The following is a 26001-nucleotide window of genomic DNA, read 5'->3' as shown; positions in this document are numbered from 1 at the left end:
TTCAACGAAGTTAATCAAGTCCAAGCAATGCTTGAACTTAGCTCTAGGTAACGATTTGGTGAACATGTCAGCTGGATTCTCCTCCGATGCAATTTTCTCCACCATGATCTCTTTTGTCTCAATCATGTCTCTTACAAAATGCAACCGAATGTCAATGTGCTTTGTCCTTTCATGATACACCTGGTGATTTGCCAAATGAATGGCACTCTGATTGTCACAATGTATCTTCACACATCCTTGACTAATCCCCATTTCTCCAATCATACCCTTCAACCATATGGCTTCCTTGACCCCTTCAACAAGGGCTATGTATTCTGCTTGAGTTGTTGACAAAGCTACAACAGATTGTTGATTGGCCTTCCACGTTACCGCTGTACCGAACAATGTAAACACAAAACCCGATAAGGATTTTCTAGTGTCTATGTTACCTGCATAGTCCGCATCCACATATCCCTCCAAAGCATCTCTTCCTGGATCAGTTCTTGTGTACTTCAGACCACCCTTCAAAGAACCATTCAAATACCTCAAAACCCACTTCAAAGCTTGCCAATGAACTTGGCCCGGATTTTCCATAAACCGACTTACCACGCTAATTGCATATGATAAATCAGGCCTACTACAAACCATGCCATACATGATGCTTCCAACCCCACTTGCATAGGGAGTACTCTCCATCTTCTTTCTCTCATCCTCGGATTGAGGACACTGTTTTATCGACAAATTTGAATGGTGACCAAGTGGCGTGTTTACTACCTTAGAATCTGTCATTCTAAACCGCTCCACCACTTTCTTCAAATAATCATGCTGAGATAAGAACAACTCACCTTTACTCCGGTCTCTCAAGATATCCATACCAAGTATCCTCTTCGCATTGCCAAGATCCTTCATCTCAAATTCACCATTTAGTTTCTCCTTGAGCTGTTGAATCTCTTGCTTGTCAGAACTTGCCATAAGAATATCATCTACATAAAGAAGAAGGTAGAGAATGACTTTCTCATTCCTCTTCATCATGTACACACAACTATCATAGTTGCTTCTCACAAATCCAGCCTTCAATAAGAAATCATCAAACCGACGATACCACTGCCTTGGACTCTGCTTCAACCCATACAAAGATTTCTTTAACAAACACACTTTTGAATTGTCTTTCACAAAACCTTCAGGTTGTTGCATGTAGATAGTTTCTTCTAACTCTCCATGTAAGAATGCGGTCTTCACATCCATTTGTTCTAACTCAAGATCATACATGTTAACAATCGCCATAAGTACCCTTATAGAACAATGTTTCACCACAGGTGAGAAGATTTCATTGTAATCAATCCTCTCAACCTGAGTAAAACCCTTTGCTACAAGTCTTGCCTTATACCTTGGTGCTTCGACCCCTGGTATACCTTCTTTTCTTTTGAACACCCACTTGCTACCAACTACCCTTTTATTTTTAGGTAATGGCACAAGCTTCCAAGTCTGGTTCTTCTCCAATGAAAGCATTTCCTCATTCATTGCCTTCAGCCAGTCTTGACTATCTATGCTTTCTGATGCTTCCCTGAAGTTCTTTGGTTCTGAGTCTTGCACTTCTTCAGCTGCATTCAAAGCATAACAAATAAGGTCAGCATAACCGAGTCTATTAGGTGGACGAATAACTCTCCTCTCCCTATCTCTTGCTAGCTGATAGTCAGGAACAGTTGTTTCATCACTTCCACTTTCATCAGGTACTTGAGTCTCATCCTCCTTTTCCCTCTCATCTGTGGAAGGCTCCACCTCAAACTGAATTCTCTCCACCCCCGTTTCTGGTCTTTTCTCAAGGTCTTTGCACTTCATCCCCATTCGGGTCTCATCAAAAGTGACATCCCTGCTTATGATAAACTTTGATCCTCCAGGCTCCATCTTCCACAGCTTGTAACCTTTCACACCTTCAGGGTAACCAATGAAAACACACTTCACAGCTCTAGCATCAAGCTTATCTTGCTTGACATGTGCAAATGCTAAAGCTCCAAAGATTTTCAAGTTAGAGTAGTCTGCCGGCTTGCCACTCCAAACCTCCATAGGTGTCTTTAGATCAATTCCTGTTGATGGACATCTGTTGATCAAATATGCAGCAGTGTTAACTGCCTCTCCCCAGAAACTCTTGGGTAATCCAGCTCCCAACAGCATACATCTCACGCGCTCCAGCAAGGTCCTGTTCATCCTTTCAGCTAGTCCATTCTGCTGCGGTGTGTATGCAACGGTCTTATGCCTCTTTATACCTAGTTTCCTGCAAAACTCATTAAACTGCTCTGAAACAAACTCCAGGCCATTGTCAGTCCTTAAAAGTTTTAGTTTACTTCCTGTTTGATTTTCTATTAAGGTATGCCATTCTTTGAATTTTTCAAAAGTGTCACTTTTATTCTTTATTATGTAAACCCATACCCTCCTAGAGTAATCATCAATTATTGAAAGAAAATATGAACCTCCCCCATGAGTAGACACAGATGCTGGACCCCAAAGATCCGAGTGAACATACTCGAATGGCCTAGTAGACTTATGCACTCCCACCCCAAACTTAACCTTATGTTGTTTTCCTAGAGTACAATTATCACAAAAGTCTAGTTTGTTCAATTTTTCTTTCCCTAGTAAACCTTGTTTAGCTAGTTCAACTAAACCCCTTTCACTAACATGACCTAACCTCAAATGTCATAGTTTAGTTATGTCTGCATTTTCAACACTAGTTACTAATGCATTAGAAATAACAGTTGAACCTTCTAAAATGTAAAGACCATTCATTTTAGACCCCTTAGCAATTACTAATGCACCATTAGAAATTCTCATTACCCCACGTTCAATCCTAGTACAATACCCTAGATTATCAAACATGTTTATGGAAATTAAATTTCTTTTAAGTTCAGGAATATACCTCACATTCTTCAAAAGGAAATCACGATCGTCATACATTTTAAGACGAATAGTACCCATACCTTGAACCTTGCACGCTTTATTGTTACCTAGACGGACGACTCCACCTTCTTTAAGCTCCAAAGTTTCAAAGTACTCCTTTCTTGGACAAATGTGATATGAGCACCCCGAGTCCATGACCCAGCTCTTCTCAGGTTCCCAACTTGTAACTGTCAATGCTCCTGCACTCTCATAACCTTCCTCTTCACTAACGACAATTTGAGCTGACGAACTACCACTACCCCTTCTCTCAGGGCAGTCCTTCTTGAAGTGACCTGGTTCATGACAATGATAGCACTTTAACTTGCCACCACCATCACCCTTTGACCTAGACTTGGACCTATGTTTCTTTCCCTTCCCCTTACTTTTGTTCTCGCTTCTTCCTCTCGTCACATTCAGCCCTTCTCCGCTGTCATCAATCCTCAAGTCTCTCATCTTAGTCATCTCCTTGGTTCTCAAAGCCGATTGGACTTCATCCAAGGTGATAGTACCTTCTTTTCCATAGAGCAATGCATCCTTGAGGTTTTCAAATGACTTAGGTAAAGCACACAATAGGTGGAAAGCTTTGTCCTCGTCCTCTAAGTTCACATCAATCTTCGCCAAATCGTCAATAATCTTATTGAACTCTGAAAGCTGCTCAACCACGGACTTGTTCTCCGACATACGATAGAAGAACAACCGTTCTTTCAGACACTGCTTATGTGCCAAAGACTTGGTCATATATAATGCATCAAGCTTCGACCACATCCCTGCAGCAGTCCTCTCCTTTGCTACTTCTCTCAACACATTATCCGCGAGGCACAAGATAATGGCACTCAATGCCTTATCATTCATCTCGTTCTTCTCTGCTGCTGAGAAAGTATTAGGCATGTTCGCAATTCCTAACAATGCTTCTGAACACTTCTGTTGTGTTAATATTGCCCTCACCTTCACCTTCCACAACCCAAAGTCGTTACTCCCGGTGAACTTCTCAATGTCCCACTTAGAACCCATGATACTTAAATCGTTTGATCCTTTGCCCCACGGTGGGCGCCAATTGTTGTGAATTCGGATTGAATCACACCAATAAAATAATTGATGTGTGGAGCAAATAACGATTAAGCAATCAAATAATGAGATCGGCAATAAAAATCACAAATCAAAAGATAAAGCGATAAAAAAAAAGAACACAAGAGAATTGTTTACCCAGTTCAGTCAATGTGACCTACTCTGGGGGAGAGAGCAGCTCTCCGATCCACTATCAAACTTGTTCCTTGATTACAATGAAATTCACCACAAGAGTTACAAGATTTAGAGTTTTTCCTAAATCTACCCTAAGCCCGAATTTCTTCCCGTGACCAAGAAATTCAATATGAAAGTGTTTCCCAAGGTGATAGAATGTTTCCCTAACCCTAGAGTCTTCCCAAGATCAAATCTCTCAACCCTAGCCTTTTTGTTAGCCTTTGAAACCCTAAAATCCCCTTAAAAAAGTCAGAAAACGCATAACATATATATATAGGCCCGCAGACACTACGCCTGGGCGCAGCCTCCCACGCCTGGGCGTGAGCAACCTGAGTTCAGCCCAGTTTTTCACGCCTGGGCGCCAACTCCCACGCCTGGGCGTGAGCAGGCAGAGACTACCAAAACATGATTTTCTGATTTTTACATTATTTCAAGGCAATATTCAACAAATAATATAACCAAACTTGATATCATTTCATTCCTTTCCTTTTAAATTTTGAATGACTTGCAAACAATCCATTTCAATATGAATGCATTGTGCAGCAAATTGTTGCACCCATATTTTAATGCTTCAAGCAAGCATAGAGCTTCAGCCTCACACACATCCGAGTTGTCCTTCCAGTCTTCGAACAAAAGCGTTCAGAAATCTGGCAGCGTCAATGTTGCATTCCCATGAACCTGGCAGCGTTTTTTTCCACTCCATGTCAGTTGTAACTGGACTTGTTGTAGACATGTTTGTTGTTCTATGTTGTGCATGCTTCCAATCTGCTATCGATTCCTTTGCTCTCATATGCACTTCAACCACACAAAGGTAATATGTCATTCCAACACTCTTGATTCCTTCTCCACCAAAGACCCCATAAGCACATGCTCACTTTCACTATACTTTGATTGTCAAGCTCCTCAATGTGTTCAAATAACATGTCCACAAAATCGGTTATTGTATACAATTTATGCTCAATATGTTCCCACAACCCAGCTTCCATCAAAACTTCTTGAGTTGCCGAGGGTGACACGTTTATAATTGGATCGTTTTTTTTTTTCCTTTTCATTTTTTATGTTTTTTATTGTTTATTTCCTTCTCTCTTTCTGTTTCTGAATGTTTCTTTGGTTATAACTAATTATTAGTGGATAAATTTCAAGTAAACACTAGCTTGTGCTCTTTTTTTCTCTGTCCAGAGTCTTCTTAACACCTCATTTGAATTTAAAGTTGATATTTGAATTCTTTTTACTGAAGAACTTCCATTAAACATATTAAATATTGGGTTAAATATGCAAAAGGTCCCTGCACTTACGAGTCATTTGAGTTTTAGTCCCTGCATTTTAAAAATATTTCATTTTGCCACTGCACTTTCATTTTACTTTAAAAATGGTCCCCAAACATTTTTTTTTTGTTGAAATGACACATTTTTGCTGATCTGTCACTGTTTACTTGACTTTAGAGTTGATGACTTATTTAATTTTGTAGTGAATCGATCAAAATACCCTTAAATAAGTAATTTTTTAAAAGTCAAATAAAATTTACACATCATAAAAAAATGTGCCACTTCAACAAAAAATGGGTTCAGGGACCATTTTTAAAGTAAAATGAAAGTGCAGTGGCAAAATGAAAGGATTTTGAAATGCAGGGACTAAAACTCAAATGACTCGTAAGTGCAGGGACCTTTTGCATATTTAAGCCTTAAATATTCTGTGCATGCATTTTACAAATTAAGATGCCATATGCAACTTACATATGCTTCCTACACAACAAGTAGCTAATTGATTAGCCTGTGATGCGAAAATATAGATAACTGTTTAGTGTTTACAATATGAGAAGAAGAAACCGATTTCAGTACTTTTCTTTCTGATCACTTCTACAATGCTTTCCTTTTGATAGAGGGATATGGAATTATGTTTTTACACAGAATTATTTACCGCTGCCGGTCACATGATAGGACATTCTATAGTGACATCCATGTTAATTAATCTACACATATTGCCTACTGACTGAGCTTCTTCTGCAAATGCTCATGAACTTGGCCACAAATTCTGTATACAAGAGCATATTAGTCAATATTGTGTCAAATGCAGCACATTATTAGGATACATTTCAAGAGCTGTTTTCATTAATCCTCATGTTATTCTAGCTAATTAGTCTGCATGGTTAGTTTAAAAGCAATTATTGATATGGTTGGTGTGTCTTACCTTCTAATTTTAGTAAAGCTGTTGTTCCTGGTGGGAGTTTTCTGTCCTGTTAGTCATAAAGCATTTGGTTACTAATTTACTAGAAAAAGTGCTTTTTTTTATAGCTTACCATCACGTTAAGACAAATTATAGGAGGAGAAGTCATTACTCACATAATAAGCATGCCAGTAGTAGAGCTCCCTTTTTAAGCCAGCGTCAGTTTTTCTTAGGAGCTGCTCCACAAGTTTCTGAATGTTTGAACAAAATTCCATTAGAAAATATTGTTGGTTAAATTGAATAAATTCTTGATGGTTTCTTTGGAAACAGCTGCTGATTCATTACCAGGAGGATCAATCTGGGGTGGACAAAATCCAGGAGAAGCATTTGAAATTTCCCTCGTATTGAGAGTAAGCTGATAAAACCATAAGAACAGTTAATTTAAAATGTAAACTTAAACTATAATCATATTGACAATTCTATAGCTACAATATTATGCTACTTATTATAACAGTCTTGAAATAGGCCAGTTCTAAAAGATAGGAAGATAAATTTCTTGCCGTGAAAATGATGGATCAGTTAGGATCTCTACAGAAACTTCTATTACAATCTTCTCCCATCCAACAGGAATTGGTTGTTCTTCTGAAAATGGATAGCTGCCAATCATATTGCACCGGTTAGTATTTATAGACATGTCAAAATACATATTTTACTTGTTAGGAATTCTTACTTGTGTGCTCTGCATGTTTCAAGAGCCAAGATTGCTTCCCTGAGGTTCTGCTTAGATTTTGTAGCAATCTTCATAGCAAAATTCATGGATAGATCAATTTCCTCTTTATTTGCTATCTGAGTAAGAGCCTCAATAATCTGGGAAGTTGAGGGTTCGTTCATGTGAGTTTATTTTCATTTTTATTGTGACAATAGTTAATTAGTTATTAGAAATATAAGATAAGATGCATTGTTTGATATCAATAGAATTTTGTTTTGATCTTTTCCGACCTGGAATTTATGACAACTAACCAAGTTCTTGTGCAAAAGATAATTAGGTTAATAAACAAGGTGAAAGTAAAATAATTAGGTTAACAATTTTTGTAGCAAATCTTACTTCAAAATGAAATATAGCAAAATGTAAATCATATAAATGTCAGCATACTTCATGTTTCTAAACTTCTTAATTCTTACTTCATGAGTTTGAGGAGCATCAACATTGATAACTTTGAACCGGGTTTTCACAGGTGCAATTATGTTTTCATCATCTTCACAGCAGAGAACTAATTTGCATATATCTGAATAACGGTCTATGATCCATTTGATCAAGTGTTGGATGTTCTCTACAGCTTTGTCGACCTCGTAAAGAATTATTACTGAAATCAAGGGAATCCAACCAGATTAGCCAGGCTCACATGAAAGGATAAATCTGTTTAAAAAGAGAAACATGTATCTCCACAACTAACCTTTATAATCTGATTTGAAATTCGCATTGCTTACTTCAGGGGTAATTGCATATATATTGCTAATTTCTTTGATTAATCCCATCAAAGCATATTTGGCATTTGGTTCTGAATTTACATTGAGCTCCATGTGATGAGAGCTGGACGTGATTGGAACCGATACTTTCATAGTCCTTTTGTCCTGTCATTGTAGAAAAATAAATGCTATAATTTTCTGGCAATGGATTGCAGATGCAACTTTTTGAAGTGATAGTATAAAATGTTTTTATTTTTAACTTTACTAAACCAAAACCTATAGGGAGAATAGGAAATCTCTACCTGAATAGGGAAATGCCTTAAATCATGTGATAGCTGCAAAAGGGATTGATAAGGTCAGCTAAGAAGTATAGAACATATCTATTATGTAGAAGGAAAATAATGAGAGGAAACATACATTAGAACATGCATCACCATATATTTCTCGAAGAAGAGCCATTGCTAGTTCTCCTTTCTCAGAACTAGAGGGTCCTTTAAGTAAAATGTGAGGACAAGAGCCCTGTGATGATACCTGTAAAACTAGGTAGCCTGAGTAAAAATAATTTACATTTAAAAACATGAAGAGGGCTAAGATATCTTAACTGCAAAAAACAATAAAGACCGAATAAATTTGCCTTAAATTTGAAAAAACTTTGCAAAACAGTATGGGAAGACAACAATAAAGGGATAGAGTAGAAACTGCATTTGAGTATTTGGTAAAAACAGCAAACATACTAGTTCCTTGAGAAGTTGAGCTTCTTGTTTGTTGCAAATGAAGCCATTTAGTGAAGCTGGTTGATGTTTATCTGCCCAGAATTGTGGAATGCTTTCCACAATTATTGCTCTCTCAATCAACGAAGCTTCGTCAATTGGCTTACGTTCAGGTGATTTTCTTGAAATCTTACAGTTTCCTGTTCTCATCATACAAGCAAACCATGCATCTTTCTGGTTCTTTTTTCTGTTGGATGTGAATTTCCTCATGCTGTCAGTTGTTTTTGCACTAGCATCACTTTTTACACTAGGATTGGTATGAGTCTTCCCAGTTCCACTTCCCTTTCTGATTGATGTGACCCTCGTTGTTCGAGACAACAACACATTGGATGAATTTCTTGGCATATTCATATTGAGGTTACTCCTAACTTCAGAGGGGTTGCTAATGGGATTTATGTCGGTAATCACTGGTCTTGGGCTAAAATACCCGTATTGTTGAACTTTTTTAGGCAATGCAGAATTCTTCGCTTGCAAAGCATTGCATTCACGAGAAAAGAAAAGATCACCTGTTTGAATTGAGTCTGTACTTTCTAGTGCTGATGAATAATCATCAGTAGGATTTTTTGATAGCTTCACTTCTGCTATCATTTCATTGATTTCTCTTTCTCTAACTGGACCTGTTTTGAAAGGAGATTTTTCCCTTTGTTTCAACATTCTCGTGTTTTGCAATGTTTGTTCTTGGTCCCTCAATCTTGGAGCAGTCACTGCTCTCCTGTAGTTTGGTTTTGTACTCACTCTATCCACTTCCAGAAATCCCGAACTTGCTTTTCTGTTTTCATTCGAAGGTGTTCTTTGTTCATGAGTTCGGTTATAAGGAGACACTGTTCTTCCAAAGTCAGGTCTTGGCAAAGGACTTGTATTTCTACGTGAATTCAAACCTGTTATATATGACAAAGAATCATCATCGTTATTACCATCATCCTGCGCTATGCGTGGCCTATAGGGCGACTTGCTGTGGTGTCGTCTTCTTGGTTGGCTAAGAACCGAACCTGTTACTGAAGGTGATGACGGGACTTCAAATTCAAACCTTGAAAGGCGTCTCTTGTGGAGAGTCATAGGACTTTTGTTCCTTACAGACGTAACTCTTGTTTCTTCGGGACTCAAAGTTACGTTATTTCTTCCTCCTCGTTCATAGCGTGGAGTATCTTGCCACTCTGTCTCCGTGTCTGATGGTTCATATCCACTCCGTCCCTTCTTGGTCGAGAATGTGGAACTTGGAGTTAGAGGAAATAGGTTATTTAGTCGCGTCTTCTCCATTAACCTTCACGAAATAGAATGATTTTGAGACCGAGCTGAGAGGTAGTAAGTAGTAACAATATTGTAACTATAGAAAAGTGAGTTTGTGACAATGACAAAGAAAAAGTGCGATGGTTACGAAATAAGATGCATTGATGACTATAATAATGACAACAATGGTTGTATGTACTATGTTGGGAGATGAAAAAAATGTGTCTGTTTGCTAATTCATATATCTGCATTTTTAGTATATATTTTGTCCTTTTTGTTTTTGGTTCGGACAGTGTAGATTACATGGGAAATTCTAAGAATCTTGTCAGTTGCCAGCATTTGAGAAAACAACCAACTTGGTTATTAACGTTATATACTGCTAAAGTCTTTTTGTAATTAAGCGCTTAGTTAAATTCACCACTAAAAAAATAAATTCACCACTAGCTTGGATCGGATTAGATTAATTGTGATTTTAGGATGTCTTACCTACTAGAATTAAATGTTAAAATGGTAAATTGAGGAATACTTCTTTCGGTCTCGTATATATAAGCAAAAGTAACTTTTTTAGATTCATTGAAAAAATGATATATTTATTCTATATTTAAGACTAAATACATCCATTTTCCAATGTATCTAAAAAAAACTAGTTTTGCTTATATATGAGGCCGGATGGAGTATATAATTTGGGTCATGTAGCCTAGTGGCTACTCTTAAGGTGGATAATGGGATGGCCGGAGTTTGAACCCCGACCATCCTGAATATATAATGTGATGCCCCTGCCAACTGAGCTAACCTCATGGGATTAATTTTCTATATTATCAATATTTCAAAATTAAATTATAAAATGGTAATTAGATTTGTTCCTCTAATTGAAATTTATGGTGACTACTGTATAATGATCTTAAGTTAATAATATCGGAGATGCTTTTTGAAATTAAATGAATAATATTAGAGATGTATTTGGTATCATCGATCAAGATAAAATAATGAATCGACAAAAAACAGTGAATTTGATTAATGTTTTACAATGTTAGAGATTAATTTGAATGTTTACTCTTAAATTGAGACATAGAAGAAGTGGGACTATCATTTGTTTGGTGAGCAGAAGAGGTACTTGCAGAAAATACTCTACTTTTAAGTCATGAGCTATTTTGGTTAAAAAAAAAGAAAAAGTCATGAGCTATTTTAGAGTAGTAATATAGAGGGTTAAATATGTTTTTTGTTTTTACAAAAATGAGGACTTTCGGAAAACAACAATGAGAATCTTATGATTGATCTATAACGGGCTATACAGATTTTTACCATTGAACTTTTGAAAAGAACCAACAAAAAAATAATTGAGAGGAGGATAAATGATTAAAAAAATAAAGGATAACATTTATTTATAGAAAAGAGAAAGTTAACTAATTCTTCAAATAAGAGGCAACGTTTCTACAGAGACCGATTAGAAAAAGCCACCAGTTTAAGGGCAAGATTATGACCACTCTCAATTCAGATTCTAGAATTTGAACAATAAAAAAATGCTTTGAGTTATAGAATTCGGGCGACATACTCCCTCCATTTTTTTAAAATTGTTCAGTTTCGTCAGATTTAGCGTTTCTAATTATCTGCTCATTTGGTGTTTTAAGGATACAATTTGTCAATTGTAATATTTGTAAATTACTCTTGTCTTTTTTAATAAAACTAATTATTGCTATGTATTTGGAAAATTAAAGTTTTTTTTTTTAAAATAAAATTGGTACGTAACATATTCAATTTTGTGTTTCTTTTGTACATAATATATTAAATTTATTGGAAAGAGAAAGTGTGTGCAAAAAAATATGAATTTATTGGTGGATTAAAATTAGGGTATGATAAGAAAATATGTTACAAAAATAAAATTTTTTTATTTTGTGTTACTATTCTAAATTGACACTAAAAAAACGGAGGGAGTATTAATGAAAAATTAGGGGTTTGAGAGACTTAGAGGCGGGTGTAAAAAGAAAAACACTATAACACATACATCTTTCCTTGTATGGGCCTTTTGCATCAAGATCTGAGCTGGTGAACTGTGGGAAGGTTTTTTTTCCACGAGAATTACTTTTTACCCTTCTGCTAATTAAGTAGCAGAAGTTATAAAAATGAGATTTTTTTACAAATATCGTCCGCTACTTAAGTAGCATGCGGGTGTTATAAAGGTAATGTGTTTTTGGGGTGTTCGCTACCTAAATAGCGGACAAAGATATTTTGATAAATTCGTAGTGCGCTTGAGAAAATGGGTAGGGTAGCAAAAAGTAATAGGATTGGGTAACTTTGTCCATTTTTAGTCAACTTTTGAACAATAATAGCATGAATTGAATAGAACAATTTGTTTTAGCTTTATTATATTTCTACTTTTTTTTACTCATTATTATATTTCTACTTATCTACCGAATATTCTTCTATTTTTTTAAGCATAGTGAATTGATCATAGTACGAGTCCATTTTGGCGTGCGTTGAAATTATTTTTTTATGCAGAAACACCAACAAATAATAGAAGAGTGATGTAAAAGTTTGATTAAAAAGACAAAGATGTGCAAACATGGTACCTCTTACAATTTTATTATTTTTGCAAAACATTACATCAATTGGGATGAATTATTGAGAAATGAGAACAAGACAAATCAAACACCAGTAACATACACTGGATGTGGTACAAAGCTAGTGAAAGTGTGAAACTATTATAAAAAAAAAGGACATTATCTTATTCAACTTTTTTGGTATGAAAAAAAACACATTCCTTAGACAAATTGATTCAAATATTCATCAGCAGTGGTGTATGGCACATCAGGGTAGGCTTCAGAAGCTTCAATATCTTTGGCAGGATCAATTTCATAAACTGCATCTCCCCTTATTTGTTGTGAATGGTACAATGCCAACAAGTAGTTACGAGGGAATGAAGATTCTGCATTAAAGCATATTGCATGGTTAATTAATTTTACAAAATTATGTAACATGACATACATATCACTCATAATAATTTAACTACAGAGATTAATTTTGGTACACTGTAAGTGCAGAAAATTTTACACCGCAAACACATTGGCGGTGTATAATTTTTTTTACACTGTCAGTGCATAATAATTACTGTGAAGTGTTTATTTAACTAACCTTTAATATCCTTAAGAACTTGTTCCTCTGTAACAAAAGTTTTCTCAAGAGTCTTCCCAATCTTTTTCTCCCATAGAGAAATAACCTCATTTTGGGTCAAATAATTTTTAGGGAGTCTTATATGGACAGCTTTGTTCAATGCATTGGGATCATTTGCTGCTCTAATTGTAAAAACTCCCACATCAGACTCAGTCACATATGCTCCTGAAATGAGTAAGGCAAATATATTGAAACAACTGATCGAATTGTATGTGTTTTGTTCAATACTAAGTCAAAACCGATATTTCAGATTGAAGACGTGTTTTGTGTTTGACACATGTGGTGATTGCATGTGCCGAAGTGTCAATATCATATTTTTTGTCCATGTCAATGTATCATAGGTGCTAAAATTGTTGTGACTAGGTTGTTACCTTTCACATTTCCATCTCCAAGAATGACAGCTTTGTCGCGAGGAGGATCCGTGGTGTTGACTTGAGCCAAGTTACGTAGGAAGAAACCGGTAAAGGCATGGCAACAAAGGTAAGTGTAAGGAACTCCTTCAGCTTCAATTACTCTTCGGATACTTGCTTTTTCATCGAAAACTGGTTTCACTGGATCAACTGCATCGTGACGGTCTACATCTAGTCCGAATTCAGATGGGAAAAATCTCTGTTGACACAAAAAATTGAAAACCAATATTTAATATAACTAGCCCAAAAATCCAGCCATCAAAGAAATTATTAATGTTAAAAATATTATAATTATAGTAGAGATCAGATCACACTAAGCAACTTGAATCAAACTTATTTTTTTGAGTTCTTAAACAAATTCACCTCCCTTGTTTTTATTTCCAAGCAATTTTAGAGTAACTTTGAACTATCAAACAAAATATTAAGCAATTATTTATCTGAGCTTATTTACTGACATAGAGACGTATTTTCTCACCTTAACATTTCCAGCTTCTTTAACTGCTTTAATGATCTTGACTTGATCTTCAATTAGTAATCTACCAGTGGCACAAATCACAGTATCAACTTGCTTAATTGCCTTAACAAGAGTTTCATGATCATTAATATCACCCTGCAGAGTCAAACACATAAACATATAGATTAGAACAAGTTCATTAGTAGTAGAATATATAAAAAAAGCCGCATTCATATATTATTTAAGTTTCACGTTTGTAACAGTTAGATTTTTAAGTTTTTTATATTAAAAATTATAACTTACTTCAAGAAGAATAACTCCTAAAGATTGGTAATTAGCAATAAGCTCTTCCTTGGTTTCAGGATTAGCAGCTTCAACGAGCGTTGGCTTGTTAACATTGCCAGGTGTGTTCCTAACCAAAGCATATGTTGGATTTCCTGCTTTAACACTTGCCCAAACTATGTGTCTTCCAATAGATCCTGTTGGTCCAAGGATCAAGATTTTGTTTTCTGTTGCCATTGGTAAAAAAGTTAATTATAGTAAAAAATTAACTAAGTGTTTGTGTTTGTGTGAGTGTGTTTTTCTTTTTATCAAACTAGTAGTGAGTGTGTGATGAGTAGCAATAACTTTGATTGATATTTATAGGACTTGTTGGTTTGCCACCACCAACTTCATCTTAGCTACTACTCAAGTTTCTTTGAATTTTAGTGACCAAATTAAAGTATAAATTTTTTGTGGAAATAATGGTGGCTCTTGTTAGTCAAAATTGATACCTTACTATATATTATATTATATATAAACATTTTGTGTGAGGGGCAGCCCCTTAATTTGAACCCATTTTGGTTTATTTGCGATGGCTTATATTATATAGTTTGACAGCTATTGGACTCATATTATTGAGCAAGAGAGATAAAAAGAAAATAAATAAAAAAATACAAAAGTAGGACGAAAAAGAAAAATTGGTTGTAAAAGAAAACATAAGAGAATAATGTGAAAACATTATCGGATGCTTGATTGATACAACAACAAATTATATGACTAATAGAAAACATTATTAGGATTCATTTATATTCTTTTTTCACCCTTTTCATCCTTTAATTAAAAATTAAACTAAGAAAAGAAATGTTGCAGTCCATAAAATACAAACAAAGTCCCTTTGAGAACATCCGATAAAATATGAACCGAGTTATACATATAAAATAATTGAAGAGAAAAAAATATGAGTGATTGAATTTACAATCAATTGGGATTGAATATGGTGGAAGGAGTTTGAGTGTTTGACGTTGAGAATATGATAAATTAATGCTCAAATTTTTATAGAGATCTGATCAAAGGTAAAGTTAGAAAAAAGACTAAAAGAGATCATGTTCCCCTTAAATATTTTTGGGTAAATGATCATTTACCCCCTGCAAAATAAGCAAATTTTCATTTACCCCCTGCATAGATTTTTTTCCTGTTTACCCCCTTGCAAAAAATAGATTCCCTCATTTCGCCCCCTGGATGTACAGTAGGACAAGTGACTATGCAAACCTGTTGACGTGGCTTGTACATGTGGAAAAAATCATTTATATTTATTTTTTAAATTCCACGTCAGATAATATTTTTTTTAAAAAAAATAATAATTTTTTTCCTATAAAATAAAAAAAAAAATCTGTTTTTTTTCCCCAAAATTTTTTTAAAAAATTCCTAATTTTTTTTTTCATACAAATGATTTTAAAAAACTTTCCAACAAAAAAAAATTTCCTCCCAAAATTAAAAAAAAAAATGAATTTTCTTATTTTTCTCCCAAAATAAAGATTTACTCCGAAATAAAGTTTATTTCCGAAATAAAAATTTTAAAGATTTATTTTCAAACTTTTTGAATTAAAAAAAACATAATCTTTATTTTTTAAAAACAAAACTTTATTTTTTGTTATTCTCTTTGAATTAAAAAAAATAGAAAAAGATTTTCAAAAAAAATATAAAATAGAAAAACAAGTTTTATTGGTGTTTTCCTCTTCTATCAAAACCATTTGCCCTAAAACTAGAAAATTATAAAGAAGCAGAAGACAATATAATGATGTAGAAGATGATTTTGGCGATTGAAGAAGACGACGACAAATACAATCATGACGGTGGAAGCAAACGATTACGGCGAAGATTCTGTTTTATTTAATTCAAAAAGATTTGAAAATAAATCTTTATTTTTGGAGTAAAATAAGAAAATTCGTTTTTTATTTTAGGAAAAAATACTCAATAATTTTGTACGAAAAAAAAAGTTATTTCTGGGAAATTTTTTAAAAAATTTTGAAAGGAAAAAAAAAACAAAATTCATTTTTTAAATTTTGTAGGAAAAAAATTTTTTAATTTTTTTTTTTGAAAAAAATATTATCTGACGTGGAATTTAAAAATAAATATAAATGATTTTTTTCCATGTGTACAAGCCACGTCAGCAAATTTGCACAGTCACTTGTCCTGCTGTACACCCAGGGGGCGAAATGAGAGAATCTATTTTTTGCAAGGGGGTAAACAGAAAAAAAATCTGTGCAGGGGGTAAACGAAAATTTTCTTATTTTGCAGGGGGTAAATGATCATTTACCCAATATTTTTTAAATGTTTTTATGTAAATTATTTGTTTAATTTTATTTTTGGTCCATTTATTTTAATAAACTCACAAAATGGTTCCCCTTTTTTAATTCAATTTTTTTGCTATATTTTTATATTTGTTGTAAATTTGATTATGGCGGATAATTTTCCTGTTTTTTTTTTGTAAAAAGGGTGATTTATTGTCTCAATAATTGAATTAAATGACAAAATTTTATTTTTGAGACTAAAATTCACCTTTTTTATGGAAAAAATTGTAATTTTTATGACAAAACACATGGGTTGAAACCAAAAATTACAATAATTGTGAAAATATAGGGACCAAAAAATTTGACTTAAAAAAGGTGATCCATACAATACAAATTTACAATATTAATATCAAATTTATCTTATAATTTCTTATATATATTGTGAGCTCTTAAAATTTAATTTCTCTTTGCCAGTTATACATTTAATCTAGATTAGCCTCTAAGCTAATTAATTCCTATCTTTGCCCCTAGATGAATAAAAAATTTCTAAAAAGTACCGGTATATAGAAAAAAGATTGGAATTGGATCCTCTCCATCCCCAATTGACCACAACAAAAGAAACTATGACAATGTGATAAAAGAAGAATTTTCTTCACCCTAAAACTTTTGTTCCCCAAAAATATATTTTTGCCCTTACTAAAAAATCTGGAATATATTTTTCGAACTTCTTTTATTGTTGAAAATAATATTTTACATTAGAAAAAGTTCAAAAAATATTTTTCAAATTTTTTATGCATGAGCAAAAAAGCCTTTTCAAAGGAAAAAAAAATTAGGAGGAAAAATATTTTGGTGATAAAATGAAAATTTGGCCCACAAACAACGTAGTGAATCTCAACTAATCCATACATTATGAATCATGATTATAGAAATGTCTCGCAAATCATATGACTAATAGAAAACATATTATCCGATGCTTGATTGATACAACAACTAAATATTTTTTATTTTTTTTGTCAAGACAACAGCTAAATATTTACTATATTTAATATTTTCCTTTTGCATTTAATTAAAAAAGTCTATATTGATTTTTTTTTTTTTTTTTTTTTTATTTGAGTATAATAATACGAGAAGTCGAGAACGATAATTTGAGTGAGGGAAGTGGAAACTACTTGTCATTGCACACCTCACCTAATCCCCTCTAAGTCAAGGCCAAGCACTATCGGGCTAGTACATTTTTTGATTGAACAATATTGGACTAATACATAGTGACTTGCATTCATAGTTTTTTTTTTTTTTACTAACTTTCATTCATAGTTAGAAATAAGGTTACTCTAATATGATATTAATATATACATAAATAAATAAATATTTATAATATACGAGTGCATAGAAAATTTGAGAGAAAATAATAATGTATCGAGTGACAATAAGATCTCATATTAATCGAATGAAAATGTTAATTTTAAACAACGTATAAGTAGTAACAAAGAAACATTGAGAGTGGCATCATTCTCAATGGCTTGTCCACATTTACTTAATTTATTTTTTTTGTAGAGAAGAAAAGAAACAAATTTGGTAAAATAATTATTCAATATTTTAATATCTCTTCACTATCTAAGTAAAAAAAAGTAGGGGTCGTTTTAATTTCTCATTAATCGTACCTTCAATTTCTCCTTTAGACTTTTCGCATGTTATTTTTTGAGACATTGCACATTTTAGCTCGTTAATCGTGCCTTCAATTTTTCCTTTAGACTTCTCGTAGTTTCTTCTTTTGATTATGTTATATTTTTTGTTTTGCAGAATCGTGATTTGATTAGATTATTCGACTGCGGGAATAAGCTGCTGGACTTGGATCATCTCCTTCTTCAATTCTCTACATTTATCTCCTTCCTCTCTATGTCTCTTTTAATTTCAATCTCTCTCGTCAATAAAAAACAATAAACAAACCAAGAGAGAGTGATTTTAAGAGAGATAGAGATGTAGAGAATTGGAGAAGGAGATGATCCAATTTGGTATAATTTGGGTGTTAATCTTAGTACGATGGATTAGTGGGGATAGAGCGGTTAACAGTGGCGGAGCTAGCCCGAAAAATTGGAGCGGGCCGCTACAAATATAAATCGAATATGCAAAAGAAATTACTAAAAAAAAGACATATCATTTTGAGAGTCTGTCTAGTATGGATATCTCAAAAATAGTCAAAAGTTGGACCATTAACATGTTTATTAAATAAATTTTAAAAATATATTATGAAATATATTTTATGTCAAATGTGTAAACTTCATACTTTTTAATTAGTTTTTGTATTTATGTTTATAATATTATATGCATCTCTTTAACATAAATTTAAATTTTTTTAACAAAAGATTGATCAAACATGAATTTTTATGCACAAACTCTATTTTAAATAAAAATTTGAGTACTTTTTTCTCCAAAAAATATACTTGAATACTTCTACAAAATAAATTACATATTTTAAGACATCTATAAATTATTAAACAATAAAACATTAGAAGGGATGCTTAAAAAAATAAATTAAAAAGTATATTTGAATCATTTGAATTCTGGGACGTAAAAATAGCGGGGGTTTGAAACCCCCGCAAAATGCAAACCTGTTAAAGAATACTGGATTTTATGGTTTGAAACCCCCGAAAAACAAAATATAACAAACTACACACACTATTTAGCAGGGTTTATAACCGCCGCTAAATAGTATACCTATGAAAAAAAATTAAAAATTCTGGGACGGGTCATGGCCCTGTCCAGCCCATGAAGGGCTCCGCCCCTGGCGGTTAAGACAATAAGACCACAAGGTTGTCCATACTCTACACTAGATTCACATTCTTTGATCCTAGCTTGTTGTCTACTTTTGTAGAGAGATGACATGAGGAAAACAACAACTTCCATATACAATACACCGAAAAAATCACTGTCATTCTAAATGACGTGCAGTGTTTTTGTATCTTCCTATTAAGGTACTCCCTCCGTCCCAAAATATAAGCAAAAATTGGTCAACAAAAGTGGATGTATTTGGTCCAAATCTTTAACCAAATACATCAAGTTTCTTTGACCCACTTTTGCTTATATTTTGGGACGGAGGGTGTATATCTTTTGCAACTTTTATTTTTCCACCACAATATCCGATTTACTGGACTGTTTAATTTAATTTAAAAGTCAATTCTAACATCAAATTGTTTCAGTTCTACTCTGGATGGCAGTAGGGATAGCAAAAAAACTCAAACCCAAGAGACCCACCCGAACCCAAACTCAAGTCAACGGGCGAAACCCGATTTGACTGGGTTTGGATTCGAGTGACACCCGATAATATGGGTGTGGGTTTGGTATCAGTCAAACCCACACCCGAAACACATACACCCACCCAAAATATTTTATAATTACCTAATTACCCCCCTTAGTCTCCCTCAATTTCCTTGGAAGACCTTAATTTTAGTTGTAATTTAATTTTTTAAAAGTTTATGTTGTAATTTCTTAAAAGTCTATGTTTAAATTTTCTTGGAAGACCTTAATTTTAGTTGTAATTTAATTCAAAATCTATGTTGGAATTTAATTTCTTAAATTTGCAAATTATTTTCAAAAGTGTTGCGGGTTTGGGTTTGGGTGGAAAAAACCCGAACCCAATGGGTGTGGGCGTGGGTGTTGTTTTGCCACCCGAACAACCTTTGAATTTGGGTTTGAGTGATAATTTCGGATGTGGATTTAATATGTGTCAAACTCGCACTCATGGACGCCCGTTGCAATCCCTATATGGCAGTTGCAAGACTTCTTTTGCAATAGTTGAATTTATTGGGGAAACTCCCGTCGGATTATGAGGGCTCGTTTACCGGAGATAATTATGACAATGCTGTAATCTATAAGCAGACCTACTTATCTGAAAAGCCTAAATTTATGCATTGAAACCCCCGTTTCTGTAGATGGGCTGTCTTTTCAACACAAAGCCCAAAGCCCAAAAGCTACTTGACCGAAGAAACAAGTAAACTTACTAGTAGTTACTAGTAACTGTTTCATTTTCTTTTTTCCATCGGTTACACTTTCTTTCTTCTTTTTTCTCTTCTCCATTATTTATACTCATCTTCCACACTAATGCATTGTAAATCTGTTACTCTTTTATTAGGTTAAAATCTCATATTGGTGACGTACAAGGTATATTCTTACTCCTTATTCTTTTCCTTATTGAAACTTTTTTATGGAGTTGATTGAGTTCTTTTTCATATTGGATCAAAGTCCTTTTTTCTTGCATTTTCTTTTCTTTGTGCATTTTTTGGATGTCTATTCTTGGCTTTTGGATGTGTATTCCTAGGATAGGAAGCCATATATAGTGAGGTTTTTTTTTTTTTGCTTTTACCATCGGTTTAATTTGGTTTGGTTCAGTTCTGCCATGAAGTAGTTTCGGCCCCTCCGATTGCAGTTGCGGAGGATCGAACCGTGGCAATCCTACCGAGTTTAGTGTCAATCACCACTGAACCAACCAACTAACAATTGGTTAGAGAGTGAGATTTTTATTGCCATTTTATGTGCTTGATTGAGTTTTAGGGTATGGAGCAAGACTTTCATGGTCACGTGACTATATAGTCACGTTCACATAATTTTTTATTATTTATGAAATAATTAAAAAAATAAAATGAAAAATTCAAATTTTGAGTGTGACCAAAAAATTATTCTAATAATTCTATGTTTGGATGGAGGGTTTTGGAGGGAAAGAGAGGGGAGGACTTATTTATCTGTATCTTACCTTTTAAGTTTTTGGCTTTTGAATGTGTAATCTTAGGAAAATTCTTTGATTTTACATGTTATACACTAATGGTTCTGAATTCTGATAATCAAACTACATATGATTGCAATAATTTACAAATTGGATAGTGAATGTATGTAGGTGAAAGGAAGATGTCAAAACCAAATGAAGGTAATGCTGAAGTTGATATTCCACCTGAACTTCTGATAACAAATTTTAACGATCCTATCGAGGCTATTGTGCGATGCACATATCCAAATCTTCTCTCCCGATACCAAAATGGACAGTTTGTGCAATCAAGAGCTATTTTGGCTTCTACTGTTGAGGCTGTTGATCAAATAAATGATTATGTGCTTAAGTTAGTTCCAGGTATGTATAATTAGTTCAGTTCTGTTCATGTAACGATGTAACCATTCAATTATTAATTATCATGTCTATTTGAATATATCGTGTGTGTTTTAACTATCATTTTTCTTTGTGATTTTAAGGTGAACAAAGGGAGTATTATAGTGCCGACAAAATTGATAAGTCAGAGATCAATGATGCACAAGCAATTGAATTTGACATGATTCCTCCTGAATTTCTAAACAGTCTCAAAGCATCTGACATAGCAAATCATAGATTCGCTCTCAAGGTTGGGACGCCGATAACGCTTCTAAGAGATTTAGACCCTTCTCAGGGTTTCTTGACTGGTACTAGATTAATTGTTACAAGGCTAGGTCAATTTGTACTTCAGGCTCAAATCATGTCAGGAAAGAATGCTGGTAACATGATATTAATTCCTCGGATACCAATGTCTCCTTCCCGGTCACCATGGCCTTTCAAGCTAGTTAGAAGACAATTCCCAATTAGTGTCTCATATGCAATGACACTGGACAAACCTCAAGGTCAATCCCTCGACAATGTGGGCTTATATTTACCTAGATCGGTGATACGTCATGATCAGCTAAAAGTCGCATTCTCTAGTGTCAAAAGCAAAAATGGACTGAAGATTCTAATCCAAGACAAGGATGATAAAGCAATGTCCAGTACTATAAATGCAGTCTTCAAAGAGGTTTTCGGAAACCTCTAACAAGTAAGTAATGCTTTTAACGACTTGTTTGATTAAAAATTCTATTTTATTGGTCTTTTACTCCAAAACACGGCTCTTATATAGATAAATTAAACTTGGTATGTCGTTATAATGTTTGATATCTTTGTATATGTTCCATTATGCACACAATTATATGCTTTCAATTGGTTATTAACATGCATTTTATTTAATAGGATTGCTGGTATCTGCAACCAACCTTGATAGAGAAGTTTTTTGATGAGCTAGGTAAAGATCAAATATAGTGTCAACAACTCTATCACTATCTTTACAATTTAAGTTTAAAGTTGGATTTTGTTGCTTATGTTGTTTTTTATTTTGCCGTTTTAGAACATTTAAGTACTCAAACTGTTGTTTTTGATGTCTATGTTAATGGTGTGTACTATATAATCACTTTGTTTTGGAGCATAAGTTATGTCTTTATCACTTTGGTACCAATTCCGTTTATATATCTAAATTTGATTGTCGAAGTGCAACCTGCTCAAATAATACGCGACAAAACCATACTAATAGCGGGCGAATGCACGGGTATCTTATTAGTATGCTGTTCTACAATAGTAGTATGTAGTTTAAAGCATGGAAATATAGCAAATTTCACTAACACTTTTCACGATAAACATATTGTAATATATGATTACTATTGAAACTTTCATTCAATACATGGAAAAGCAAAGTACATGACATTGCAAATATTTCAAACTAACATATATGAAATTATTCTTTTGATGATAATAGAAACACAAGTGATTATAACAGTAAGTATGTTATGGCTTTATTACTATGTTGTAGCAGTTTTTTTGTTGATAGCGCATTTCCTACACTTCAAACAAACACATTCAAATAGGTGTCGACACTGGTGTATTTGACCTCAGGATATAGTTCAGTAACTTCCACACCAAAAGTAGAGTCAATCTCAAAATTTGTACAATCTCCCTTTACTAGCATTGAGTGACCTATTGCCAACATCAAGTTTGCAGGGAAAGGAGATTCTGCATAGAAGAAAAACATTCATGGCATAAACATGACATAGTATATATGTGGCTAGTGCTTCATAAGGAGTGTTGATACTAACCTTGAATACTCTTGAGAAGTTGATCCTCTGGAACATAAATTTTCTCAAGAGTGCTCTTAATCTTATTCTCCCATAAGGAGACAAGCTCGTTGAAAGTCAAAACATTGGCAGGAGGCCTAAAGTATATAGTTTTGTTCAAAGTTCTTGAGTCATCTACTGCTTTGATGGTATAAATTCCAATGTCTTCCTCTGTGACATAAACTTCTGAAACAATGATTTCAATCGAACAACATGAGCCAATTAGTTTTACTTGTAGGATTTTTTTAAAAAAAAAATAAAAGAAATTTGATGTTACCTTTTACATTTCCATCTCCGAGGATGACCACTTTATCTCGGGGAGGAGCCGTAACATTTTGTTGTCCAAATGTAGGGAGGAAGTATCCGGCAAAGGCATTAGAGACAACATAAGTATAAGGAATTCCTTCAGCTTCAATTGTCCTTCTAATTTGTGCTTTTTCCGCTAAAAAACTAGCTAGCGGCTCAATGGCATGGTGATGGTCAGGATCAAGTCCGAATTCTGATGGCAGAAACCTCTGATGACAATAACAATATCAATATATAGATAATTCAAATATACAACAAATTTTCCTTAAAAAATATATACAACTAATTTAATAACCATTTAAAAGTATTCCAATTTTTTTTTGGTTTACAATGAGCTGAGAAACGAACACATGACCTATAACGTACTACCCAAATTTCTCACTACTAGACCAAACCTATGTAACATGTTCCTCTTAGGACTAGGATTTTGCTCTTCACTGCCATGGTACTAATTAAAAAACAAAAGTTCAAAGTACTAAAATCAAAGAAGTTGTGAGTTTGTAATTAACTTAATTGTGGATTTTCCTGTGTAAAGCAAAGGGATTGGTTTTGCTATTTGTAAGAGTAAACGAACAAATTTGTCTAAGACTTTATGAACGTTTTCAATTTTTTTTTTTAATTTGTCAAATTTTACTTATATTATCCTATCATAAAATATGTTAGAGACTAAATTAATAATAAATAAATATATTTATTGACCAAAGTGGTGTATATGTTGTAAAAATATAGCCTTAATTAAATAGTAAATTGTAAAGTAGATGTATCTAGACAACATTATAATCTCTCACCAATCTATCAAATAGTTTATACAAAGTTAATAAATTTCGGTGCTACTTGGTTTGGGTACTATGCAGGTACTATGCAGTAGGTTATAAATTCGATCTTCTCTTGCTCCATTGTAAAAAATAAAATTACAAGTCAAATTGATGTATCCTTTCAACGTGTCATATATACATTTGTGTACAAAGTAGTAATAATTTTTGACTTTTGTACCAAAATGAAAATGATTTTCGACTTTGAAAATATTCCATATTATCCTATATTTAATGTCAATTCTTAATTCTGTCAAAAAAAAAATGTCAATTCTATATTACTATTATCTGCCTCAAAAAAATATTACTATTATCAATGGAAGTCATACGATATGTTTCAGCCCTTGAAGTCGCAGTTTCTCAGCTGTCATATGGTGAATTTGGAGACATAGAAATTTAATGTGTTTGAGCAATGAAACTTGGTCTCCTGTTCGCCTTTCTTTTAACATCCACAACATGGTTGAAACTCTAAAGGCTAGCTTCCCTTCCACTGACAACAATGCTACAACAGACCGATTTATTAAATGGAATAATAATAATTTTCCGGGAATTATCCTCAACGCCGACGGCAGCTGTTCGGGGACGCCAGCTAAAGCTGGTTTCAGATGCTTCATCAGGAACAACGACGATTTGTACTTGGCTGGAGCTTCGGGTTTCATTTCAGGCTCCACTGACATTCTTCTCGCATAGCTCAACGCTATATTCCATGGATTGAAATTGGCTAAAGACTTGGGTTTCAATGAGTTATCTTGTTACACCGATTCACTTACCTGCATAAATCTCATCCAAGACACCTCATCTTCTTATGCATGTCTATGCTGTTCTTATTCAGAATATTAAAGATATTTTGTTACAAGGTACCATCTCTTTGTGTCACACTCTCCGAGAGGGCAACCAATGTGCTGACTTCCTAACAAAACTGAGTGCTTCTTCAAATGATGATTTATTAATCCATACCTCTCCTCCGGTTGGCCTCTTGACTCTCTTCATGAGAGAATAGTTTTTCCTTTTCTGTTTCTTTTTTCTTTCTCATTTAGCTTTGTAACCAAAAAAAATAAAATGGGAGTCATACGATGTTTTCAAAAAAGGAATTCATTATGTTTCTATCAAACACCAAAGAAAATGAAAAGTCTTACTTTTTGTATTTTTTTTTTAAATTTTTGAAAAGTCTTTTTATTTTTGTATTTTCTATTTATTTTGAATATTACACTCGTAAATGCTTTTTTTAAGTAAGAGAGATGTATATAAGAAACTCTGTGCAACACTCTAGATAGAATAAAATAAATAAATAAAAAAGAAATATTAAATATCAGGGGACTTCAAACAAACTCTACCAAATCATATAATCAATCAAAGCACGTATGCAAAAAGTTAAAATACAACAAAAATGTCTGATAAAGGCTAAAGCAAACACCCACACACCACAAATGAGCACAAAACAAAAAAAATGGTGTGTGAGAATTCATATTTTAAGATGATGAATAAGTAGAACATGTCAACACAAACAAATTCATGTACTAACAACTCTTGTGACAAGTCATGATAAACATTAAAACTCTTTCGAGCCATACAGTTCAGCGTCAAAGATCGAGCATA

The 26001-nt window shown here is 33.6% G+C and overlaps 4 protein-coding genes and 1 long non-coding RNA gene across 5 annotated transcripts; 2 read left to right on the top strand and 3 right to left on the bottom strand.

Annotated features, from left to right (window-relative positions):
- Positions 1–6452: 6452 nt before the first annotated feature.
- Positions 6453–9806, bottom strand: LOC123910354. Its single transcript, XM_045961450.1, has 8 exons — positions 8514–9806; positions 8197–8310; positions 7767–7944; positions 7495–7676; positions 7043–7179; positions 6873–6968; positions 6658–6727; positions 6453–6563 (listed from the first exon to the last, which is right to left on the bottom strand). The coding sequence occupies exons 1-8, from the start codon at positions 9804–9806 to the stop codon at positions 6453–6455; spliced, it is 2181 nt and encodes a 726-aa protein (XP_045817406.1).
- LOC123910355 lies at positions 6667–7945 on the top strand. Its single transcript, XR_006810193.1, has 3 exons — positions 6667–6722; positions 6838–6988; positions 7548–7945. It is a non-coding gene; the product is annotated as an uncharacterized LOC123910355 (long non-coding RNA).
- Positions 9807–12329: 2523 nt separating the features above from the next.
- On the bottom strand, positions 12330–14639 carry LOC123910352 (isoflavone reductase). The gene is made up of 5 exons (XM_045961449.1): positions 14112–14639; positions 13830–13964; positions 13316–13553; positions 12906–13109; positions 12330–12699 (listed from the first exon to the last, which is right to left on the bottom strand). The coding sequence occupies exons 1-5, from the start codon at positions 14325–14327 to the stop codon at positions 12536–12538; spliced, it is 957 nt and encodes a 318-aa protein (XP_045817405.1). The 5' UTR covers positions 14328–14639; the 3' UTR covers positions 12330–12535.
- Positions 14640–20407: 5768 nt separating this feature from the next.
- LOC123910351 lies at positions 20408–22585 on the top strand. The gene is made up of 4 exons (XM_045961448.1): positions 20408–20518; positions 21249–21476; positions 21596–22182; positions 22374–22585. Exons 2-3 carry the CDS (start codon positions 21260–21262, stop codon positions 22177–22179), a joined length of 801 nt encoding a protein of 266 aa, XP_045817404.1. The 5' UTR covers positions 20408–20518; positions 21249–21259; the 3' UTR covers positions 22180–22182; positions 22374–22585.
- A 309-nt stretch (positions 22586–22894) lies between these two features.
- Positions 22895–25082, bottom strand: LOC123904192 (isoflavone reductase-like protein). The gene is made up of 4 exons (XM_045953880.1): positions 24735–25082; positions 23565–23802; positions 23270–23473; positions 22895–23186 (listed from the first exon to the last, which is right to left on the bottom strand). Exons 1-4 carry the CDS (start codon positions 25080–25082, stop codon positions 23020–23022), a joined length of 957 nt encoding a protein of 318 aa, XP_045809836.1. The 3' UTR covers positions 22895–23019.
- Positions 25083–26001: the final 919 nt, after the last annotated feature.

The sequence above is a fragment of the Trifolium pratense genome, linkage group LG2, assembly GCF_020283565.1.
Source record: "Trifolium pratense cultivar HEN17-A07 linkage group LG2, ARS_RC_1.1, whole genome shotgun sequence".
Classification (NCBI taxonomy): Eukaryota; Viridiplantae; Streptophyta; class Magnoliopsida; order Fabales; family Fabaceae; genus Trifolium; species Trifolium pratense.
Note: the sequence above shows the minus strand (reverse complement) of the source record. Positions and strands in the feature narration are given on the sequence as shown.